General features: G+C 48.5%; 1 protein-coding gene across 1 annotated transcript in view; it reads right to left on the reverse strand.

Moving 5' to 3' along the window:
- The window catches only part of lamc1 (laminin, gamma 1), a 73255-nt gene that overhangs the window by 40429 nt on the left and 22528 nt on the right, over nt 1-10298 (reverse strand). The window contains exon 2 of the mRNA XM_046051519.1: nt 681-985. Coding sequence (XP_045907475.1) covers nt 681-985 — 305 coding nt within the window. The remainder of the gene's footprint in view (nt 1-680; nt 986-10298) is intronic.

Consider the following 10298-nt stretch of genomic DNA (forward strand, 5'->3'; position numbering starts at 1 on the left):
ACATGGAAACACTGAGGGGGGAGGAGGGGAGGAGGGGAGGAGAGAAGAAACATGGAAACACTGAGGGGGGGAGGAGGGGGGAGGGGAGGAAGAAACATGGAAACACTGAGGGGGGAGGGGGGGAGGAGGAGCAGAGTCCTCCAGCTGCAGGTCGGTGGAGCCAAACTGCTGCTGGGAAATCCGGGGGCGTCGCCTAGCAACATGTCGCAACACTTGGCCACATCGAACCTGCAGAACGGCCTGCTGGGAGAAAAGGCGGCCGTCGCTGCTGCAGACCTCATCAGACCCTGAAGGGCAGCGCGAGTCTCACCATATTTAATGAGCCTGTAATGAATATTTAATGAGCCTGTAATGAATATTTAATGAGCCTGTAATGAATATTTAATGAGCCTGTAACGTGTGAACTGGGGGCTGCTGGGAGAAAAGGAAGCTGAACTACCAGATATGAGGCTGAAGTTAGCATAGCACAGCCCTGATCGAGCCAAACTCCATTCAGAAAACGAGCGTTTTAACAGTTGTTGTCCTGCGGTCTCGCTGGCACACCTGACAAAGCACGAACTCATATTTATAACAGATCCGCATCACGTTGGACAAAGTTCGGCATCGGTTTTTTTCACTTAACATTTACAGTCACAGGAAACACCACTACCACTTCCTGTCCCCACCGGCGTGGCGCTCACCTGGAGGACGGGGCTGTTGTCGAAGTTGTAGGCGCTGGGCCGGCCCTCCAGCGTGGAGAAGGCCACGTTCCCGCCGGTGAGCGGCGAGATGTCGCTGAAGTCGTCGGTGCAGTGCGCCTGCTGCTCGTCCTCGCCGGTGCGGATGAAGCCGCTGCTCGGCTTCTGGTAGGTCTTCTCGCAGGAGCCGCTGTAGTACTGGTAGGGCACCCAGGGGCCGCCCTCGCCGGTCCGCTTGTAGATGGCGAAGCTCTCCGGGCGGCTGGTGTGGAACTTGAGGCGGACGTAGGTGATGTCGAAGGATTTACCTGCAGAGAAGAAGACACATCAGTGTTTCACACTTTATAAGCGGCGTGCGGAGCCAAACTGTTCTCTGATTTCAAGTCAAGAGCTTAACGAAGCTTAGGAGACCTTTCATTGACGTCTCTTTTGTGATTTGAGTTTATTATCAGCCTCCTTTATCTCACGACTGTTTTTGAACGTTCAGCCCGACCTGATCGATTATTAATCAGCTGAGTTCGGTCCTTTTGTCCTCAGCTGATTCAATTTAATAAACAATATTACCAAAGCTACAAATGAACCAACAATTCATTTCATACAGTTCATTAAATAAGTAAATAAAACAGTAAAAGTCTGTGTGCTAAAAAAAAATAAATTAAAAAATATAAAAATAAATAAAAAATATAAAAAAAAATAAAATAAAACAGTTAAGGGTGTGTGTTAAAAAATAAATGAGAAAAAAAAAATATAAAATATAAAAATAAATTTAAAATATTAAAAATAAATAAATAGAAACATTAAGTGTGTTTGTTAAAAAATAAATTATATTAAAAATTAAAATAAAATCAGTAAAAGTGTGTTTGTGTGTTAAAAAATAAATAAATTAAAAGATATATAAAAATAAATTTAAAATATTAAAAATAAATAGAAACATAAAGTGTGTTTGTTAAAAAATAAATTATATTAAAAATTAAAATAAAACAGTAAAAGTGTGTTTGTGTGTTAAAAAATAAATAAATTAAAAGATATATAAAAATAAATTAAAAATATTAACAATAAATCAAAACAGTAAGTGTGCGTGTGTATACATTAAAAAATAAAAAAGCAACAAAAACAAAATCAGTTAAAACTAATAAAAAACCCGCTGGTTCGTGACATGAGGAGATTTTGCTGCAATGATCTCGATGCTTCTCTTTCTACATGACTTCCCATAATAAACATTTAACCCCGAGAGTCGTCTCACGCCAGGAACACAGGAAACAGATTTAAGTGTCTCTGAGGCTTTGCAGACGCCCCCGTGCAGCTGGACCCGGACCGCCTCCTGGACTGAGCTGATGGGGGAACGCCGTGACACCGAGTCCGCCGTCCCGCTCCCGCTCTCCGCATACTTCGGCGAGTCTGAGCAGGCCGGCGAGCGCACGGCGAAACGCTCCGTCAGTCAGCACGTGAAGGAACGCCGCCGTGTTTGAGTCGGGCAGCGGGACAGAGGGGGGGATACGGCTGTTTGCTCAGCTAAAGAATCTGCTCTGTAAACAGTGCGCTGACAAAGGGCCCCGGCTCCTGGGGGGCCCCTCTCTGTGTCGACAGCAAATAAAGGTGAAGCAGCTGATGGGACGCTGACAAAAGGCTGCAGTTTATTACAGGAAACAATGAAGCAACTGCAAACACACACGGGCTTCCTCCTCCCGCAGAGACAAGGCAGGATTTAGAAGCAGGAGCCAGGGCCCCGGATTTATCCAGCCGCTCACAAGAACTGACTCGAGCTCAAAGCCCCAAGTCCGCCCGAGAGCCGATTCACGACACTCAGATTCTGGATGACGATGTAGGCGAGGACCAATCACTGAAGAGATTCCCTTCTTTAAGAATATTCCCAGATAAATTCACGTTGACTGGTGAAACTGCTAAAAGGAGTTTTTTAAGAGAAAACAGTATGTTCGGGGTTTGAACCCGCGACCTTCTTGCTGCGAGGCCACAGCCCTCGTGGTTGTGACGGGCCAAACCCATCAGCAGCGCCGCGTTTGTTCTGTGGCAAATAAACAGCTAAACGTGTAGCCGCGTGAAGTCAGCGGCGAGGTGGCGTCCTTCACCAACTCGCAGACGAAGACGTCCGACGCCGTCTAATTAACCTCGTCAAGTATCTGCGCATCTCTCTGTCTCCACGGCGCCATCACTGGCCCCTACAGGCAGCTCCTGGCCTCCTGAGGGGCCTCTGGAGCTTGTTGGCTTTAAGAAATTTGATATTTTATTCTCAAGTTTGAAAGTCGGAGTAAATTTCATGAATTCTCAGCACGTAAGACTAAAACGTCACTTTGAGAAGCTCGATACATACGGGCCCCGAGCTGACCGCCGTGTTTCCAGCGTTCAGAATAAATAACGAGCCGACGGCTGAAATGATCTTTATTAGATGTTTAAACAAAAACCGGACGAGGGACATCTGAAGACCTGAATAAAGACTGGACCCCGTCTGCTCAGCTTGAGGACGGTCCTGATCTCCCAGCAGCCCGGAGGAGTTTCAGAACAAAAAGGGAGTTTTGTTCTAATGTGATCCTCGACATCTGTGATGGAGAGCCTCTCTGGCCCCGGATCAAAGCCTCGGCGTGAAGCGTTTCATGAAGAGGCGTCTCTGAGGGGGACCCGGGGCGGTCGGGGACAGACTCGCTCAGAAAGAAAAAAAACGCCTCCGCGTCCTCTGAAACGGGACAAAGGAGGCGCTGAACACAGGTGGCTGCTGGGACCGAGAGGGCGCTCTGATTGGACGAGGGGAGTTTCATCAGTAACAGGCAATTATTTCAAATGGAGCAAACGACAGCTGGGCGTCACGATCTAAGATCTACATCACAACAAATGTGTTAACGAGCAGTTTAAACTCGTGACCTCGTGTTCCTGGCTGTTCTGGGAAATATAAACCGGGCTACAGAGTCAGAGGTTGTTCAAGAAAAGTTTAACTTTAAAAACTGGAGACAAAAGCACCAAACTCAAAATACAGGAAAGAATTCCTCATTTTTATTCACGCTGTCCACCTTAAAAACGTGAGGCTTCTTTTATTTATCATATGTGAGAAAAGACTGAATATCTCTGGGCTGGCAGATTAATCCGTAATTCTCTACAGCAGAACCTTTAAAAAGCTTCTGGGACGTGAAAAAGAAAAACAAACCGCTTCATCGTGCACCAGAGCCAGGAAAGCAAACGTCCAATCAGAGCCGAGAATGTGCGTGACAAGCTGAGCGCCTGACTGACGGCCGCCTCATCACGACTCGTTCCAGCAGCAGAACCTGCACATGTGAGCGAACCTTCTGTTAAATGCTGCTTTTTTTAAATGGAGTTCTGTTAGAAGTGCCTGCAGCAGGAAGTCAGGAGGAATTCTGCCTCTTCTTCCAGAACAATCGCCGTATTGATGAGGGGAAGAATTTTACAGTCGGGCGTGCAAACAAAGACCACGTTTCTGTTCCGTCCCCGTATGACGCCAGAACAAAAAAAAACTGACTGCACCACAGACTCACTGACGGAGCCAGACTTCATTGAGATGTTCCATCATTTTAACAGCTCCTGGTTGTGCAGCTCAAACCCTCCTGAGGGGAAGTTATCCGGCTTTAACGCCAGCTGACGGGCTGAAGTGTTCTGCCAAACTTACAGCTTTTTCTGTCTGTTTTCTGAGAAACCAAGCTGAAGCAGTGACATCCAACAAATATCTCATGGTTTTTAACCGGTTTTATAAAACCAGGCAGCTCCCCTTACAGAAAAACTGAATTATATTTCTCAAACAGCATTAGACACAGTATACGCTGTAAACTCCATATAAATCACATTTAGTTCATATGATTTAATATTTCTTTCTCTGACGCCGTCGTTAGAAATCAACACTAGAACAAATTCCTTTTATTTGAACCAAAAAAACAAGTAGCAGCTCGTCCTAACGGGTCAGTCTGTTTTTAAAACCCTAAACGTTTACATTCTCCCTCGTTACGGAAAAGCTGCAGGTGAGCACGGCGGCTGAAATTAGGGACGGACCGATTAATCCACGAGGCCGATATGTCATCCTGACCGACTGAAGTTAGAGTGCAGAGAATGAAGCAGCCGAACGTTTCTGTTTCAGAACATGGAGATAAATTCATCAGGATTATCCAGGACTTGTTTTCATAAAGAGCTGCAACGATTAGTCCACTAGCTGTCAACTTTTATATTAATCTGCAACTCTTCATCGTTGGGAGTCCATTTTTAAAGAAAAAAAAAAACGAGCAAATTCTGATTTTTAGCTTCTAAAATGTGAAGATTTTTCTTTGCTCCTCTGTGACAGTAAACTGAATCCCTTGACGTCTGAGGACGCCACCTCGAGCTTTGGGAAACACTGATATTGATGACATTTTATAGACCAAACAACTAAATCAATAATGAACTTAAAGTTAGCTGCAGCCCTGTTTTCACACCGGCCGCTCCGCCAGTCTCAGCACAAACAGGAACAGCTGACGAGTGAAGAAAGATGCTTTTTTATTATTTGAAGTGCGTCGACACGGACGAGCTCCCTGATGATTAAATCAACCTTTTCATCTGCTTCTCTCAGCCGGGAACAAAAGCTTGTTTAAGTCTTTCTGTTGCCGAAATAAATCCTGGGACGGTTTGTTTCAGCGGACCGGTGAAGCTGAAGAAGGTCGACCTCCTCTGCTCATAAACAGGAAGTCTGGGTTAAATTAAAAAAACGGTGATCTCAGCCTTTAAAGAACCAAACAGCCTTTTTTTCCTAGCCGCAGATTTAAAACCTCGCCACAGAGAAACAAAACGCGACGCCGTCAATTAGCCGGTTTGGCTTTAAGCAGCTCTAACCCGCCTATTGTGGAGCGCTGACCCCCGGGGGCCTCTCCTCAGGGGGCCCAGACTCAGGTCTGAACATGAAAAGGGCCTCCAGTCGCTCAGAGGAAGGAGCCTTTCTCTGTAAGACGGGGGGGGGGGGGGACTGCAGGAATGAAGCGGCTGGAATGTGTTTCCGCCGCCGGACAGAGCGCCGGACGAGGAGGAAGGAGGGCGAGCGAGCAGCACAGGCTGTTCATGTCAAAGAGAGAGAGAGGGGGCTGCTGGGAGGTTTTTCCTGCCCAGATATGGAAGCCCCGACGTCTGAGTGAGCAGAAGAGGCCGCTCACGAGGACGAAGGACGACCTCCGACCTCCGCATCAGCTGACACAGTGAACAGACCACATCCTGTAAAAGTTTATTACTTTAATATCTCGTTTAAAAGAGATTCTTATCATCACGACAAGATTTAGAAAAATGAGAAAATCATCAAGAAAACGTCAAAGTGATTTCCTGAAATACAGACAGACTTTTCTTTAATTACAAGAAAACGTTTCTGTTTCAGGAAGAAAACCTCGCTGCTCAGCTGCAGCAGCATCACTTTGTGATCATCAAGTCACTGCGTCAAAAACCTTTGACTGCGCGTTTACAAGCAAATCAGGAAGGCGGCAGGAGATTTAACAGGATCCAAGCAGATTAAAGCGAGCTGCGGCGGCGTGTCCAGACGTGTCCGAGGACCAAACGTCAGGTAAGTAAGACCGGGGGCCTCGTTAAGACCCGTGCGTTTGGGTTCCTAACTTCCTGCAGCGTCTCTGATCTGCCAGCAGCTGCTGCGCCGACCGAACGTCACCTCATGTGTTACGTCAACAAAGCGTGAAGAAGAGAGTCCTTCTGGACCTGGACCGTGGCGGACCGCAGCAAACGCTCCAAAGTTCGGCTCAGCTTCACTAAAAACCTGCAGCAGCTGCAGTCAGGAGGTTCGGTGCGAGGGAGGAAGCGGCTCCGACGTGACGAAGCGTTTGCTTTGCTTCACCGTGTTCAACGTGTCGCGCTCTCCCAGATCCAGCTAACGCCAACAGCAGCAACGCCTCAGGTACAGAACACAGGTGGGCCGACGTTCAGCTTTTACACTGGAGGGAAACCGACGATGGCTGCAGGTGAGACGAGTCCCAGAGACGCCGCTCTAGGACAGAGACTCCTCTCACTTTAGAGGAGCGAGGAGGATCTGTGGTGAAGGAACCAGAACCAGAACCCCACCTGACTCTCCACAGGTTCTGAATCCCGAGGCCGGTTCTCCACGTAAAGAGACGCAGATGTTTGTCTTCCCGCAGACAGATCTTAACGAGGGAGACGACCTTGAGGAGGACGGATTAGGACGGCGGGAGGGAGGACGACACCGGAGACGGCTCGGGGGAGTCCAAACACGACTCCTGTGTGGACGCGATGAGCTCCAGCTGTCCGACAGCGGAGTTCACCGATCCTGTAACCCACCATCAGGACACGCTCACGGTGCTGACCTTTGACCTCCTACATTCTCAGTGTTCTGCATCAATTATCCAGATGATGCGTTTGGCTTATTTTGGGTTAATGTATCATGGTGATGTCCTGCAGGCTCCTGAGGGCAGTTTCTGATGATTCTTTATGTTTTATGAACTTGAATTTAGCGTAAATAAACATGATTCTGATTTCTGTAACTCTGCTGGTGCATCTATCCTTTTTTAATCTTAAAGATGTGATGAATTGTATTATAATAAAACGGATATGTGAACATAAATTATAATGCAAAAGTTCATATTACAGCATCAACTTTATCCAGAGACAAATTTGCATTTCAACAGAAAAGAAACACGTTTTAACTGGAGCTGTGAGACCCGTCACATGTTGAAATGTTAAAGAGGAGGATAAAAATATGCAGCTGGGTTTATAAATACCAAGGTGGCTTTTTTCTTCTTGTTGTTAGTTTTCAATGTTTGAGTGCTTGGAGGTCATTTTTTTATTTTAGCACAACTTTCAGTTATACAAAGAAGAAATTTATGATTTATATTTATGCATGAAAGGGTGAAACAGGTCGTGCAGGTTTCCTGCAGAATATTACAGCGACTGAGGCAGAAAACCTTCTTGGCATCGAACCTGTGTGTGATTTCGTCCTGCCAGCTTCCTGGAACTCGAGCAGGAGTTGTTTTGTCTTATAATAAAGTCTGAGCGAGTTGTTAGTACGGATGTTTGGTTTTTTTTACAGTGCATTCCTGTGAATCCTCTTCCCGCCGGTGGAGCGAAGCCTCGGGGTCGGCCCGAGGGTCAGGAGGAGGAGGAGGCGGCGGCGGGGGGGGGGGGGGGGGGGGGGGGGGGGGGGGGGGGGGGGGGGGGGGCTCGCAGCACAGTCCAATTAAAATGTCCTCCCATGAGCTCATCGCATTCTTCTCCGGAGGAAGGAACAATGGCCGCTTTGACTTTTGAACGTGTGGGCACGGAGTACTCCATCTGCCCGGAGACAACGCCAACACCCTCTGCAGAGGATCCACAACTCGCCACGCCGACGGCACAGCGAGCACAGGTCAAAGGTCACCAGCTCTCTGTGTGAGTAATCAGGTGAACACACCTGATTACTCACACAGAGGCGATCCTCTGCTCTAAGCATCCAGCTGGCAGCTTCTTAAAATACCAGAAACTCGTTTTCACGCCGTCGTTTCCAGCAGACGCTGAAAATCAGGAATTAGTTTTCATCAGTGATCAACAGGTAAAACCGACTGATTTTAAGGGGGAGTTTGGTGCCTGCATGATAAACAAAACATTACTGGACATAAAAAGAGAGACCAGTAAAGGATCACGAGTCGGGAAGCAGCCAGCGACACCTCGGTGCCGAGTCGAGGCCAAAACCCCGAAAACATGACCTGCTAATGTTTCTAGGTACTGTGGATCCAACACGTGGAAGATGGAGTCAAGTGCAGTAAAGCAGCTCAAGTTTAATATTTAACAAGCCTGGATTTCTCCCAGTTCAGCCGACTCCTGCACACATGTCACAGTTTGATCAACTGAAAATCACCAAAAGGTGACGAAGCAGGTCGCAGCGTTGAGAACTGGACGTCTGTCCGACGCTCAACGAGTTAAAAAGTGCCAGCAAAGTTTTTAACAGAAAACAGGTGGACAGACGTGAAGATCTGCATCGTAGAACCGTTCCGTTAATGTGGACATAAAACAAACGGAATGTGACGTTACAGGAACAAACGACTAAAGAATGAAAACACACGACCACAAACATCGAAACCCGCGAGGGAAAAGATCCGCTTCAAACGAAGTCCACGTAGAGCTCCTGATCACAGCGGACGTAAACCTGCACGCAGACTCGGAGTCCAGACCGGCACAGGAAACCAGTCCAGCACCGCGCGGCAGGTGCCGGGGTCAGAGGTCGGCGGGCAGACGCCTCCGAGAGAGAAACACTGAGGGGTTTTATCAGAGGGAGGAATGTGAGGAACGCAGCAGGGTTTAAACTCCTGCTGAGACTCCTCTGATCCCCCAGAGGACGAGTCCTCTCACCCAGAGGGGTCAGAGGTCACCAGCAGGACCGGGGTCTGACCCAGAGCGACCAGTCCCCCTTTCTTTAAGAGGCTTTTCTGTCTGAACGCTCACGGAGAAAGAAGCACCGACCGCCCGCCGCGTCACGGTTTGTTATCCAGCTCGATCCAGATCTGGGACCGCAGCCGGTCCTGCTCCCTGATACGAAGCCGCACTCGACACGTCTCAGCGCTGCAGGAACTGGTCTGACAGATCCGTTACAGACTCTTCTGTAGACTGAGCCCTACAAACTGTTTCTCGTATTAAAAGATATAAATATACTGTAATCTGTGCAAAATATTTTAATAAAAACACCAAAACTCTGCCAGCAGCTTCGTTTCTGCATGACTGATCAGAGCCAATCAGAGAGCCGAGCGTCATCGTTTCTAAAGTCCTCCGCTTTTGCCCGGAGCTTCAAAACGAGAAACGGAGTCGGCATCGTTTTCAAGCTGCAAACGGAGAAAAAGGTCTCGTTTTAAAACCTAAACGCAGCAGAGTGGGCGGGGCCTCAAGAGTTACATCGACGCCTGTTGGTCTGGTCTGCCATCCTGATGACCGATTGGACAGGCAGCCGGTCCAGCTCGCCAGGACAAACTACATGTGCTCGGCTGGCGTTGAACCAAGGCAGAGACCCGGGTGTCACGTTGCGAGCTACCTGGAGACCGAGCCAGGTGAAAGTGTCGGTGTAAGGAACCACCAGGAGCAGGGCGCGGCCCAGGCGTTGGACAGGTGAGAGCAGGGCTGTTATTTATAAATATAAGTTACTGGTCGACCTGAACCCAGCAGGTGTCCCGGGCCGCAACACCCGGACTCTGTTCGGTCCCGCTGGTTTATCACAGATCTGTTTGCTGCAGTTTGTGTTCACAAAGCCGGCTGGAATTTTAATCTCCCGTGTTTTCTCTCGTGAACGCCGACCTTTCCGCCTGAACTGGGTCAGGCCGTGCAGGTGGAGCGGTCACACATTAACGCCTCAGTTAATGTGTAATCTGCTCCTGCAGAGAGGAATGCACACACGTGAACACGCAGCGGCGATAACGCTGTAGGTACACCTGCACCGCGCTCGTGCACGCGTCTCCTCTCACAGCTGGAAGGTGAAGACAAAATAAAAAAGGGGGATTAAAGGTGGAGGCCCGGTGTGAGCGCGCTCAGTAGAGCGTCTGCAGGATGCCGGCTGGTATCACCTTAATCTGTCCTTCTGTTTGATAAACAGAGCAGCCGCGGGCCGAGCGCTCTGATTGGATGAGAGGAGATTAGAGGAGACCGGGGGGGGGGGGGGGGGGCCCCGGG

This window comes from Micropterus dolomieu, linkage group LG06 (genome assembly GCF_021292245.1).
Source record: "Micropterus dolomieu isolate WLL.071019.BEF.003 ecotype Adirondacks linkage group LG06, ASM2129224v1, whole genome shotgun sequence".
NCBI classification, from domain to species: Eukaryota; Metazoa; Chordata; class Actinopteri; order Centrarchiformes; family Centrarchidae; genus Micropterus; species Micropterus dolomieu.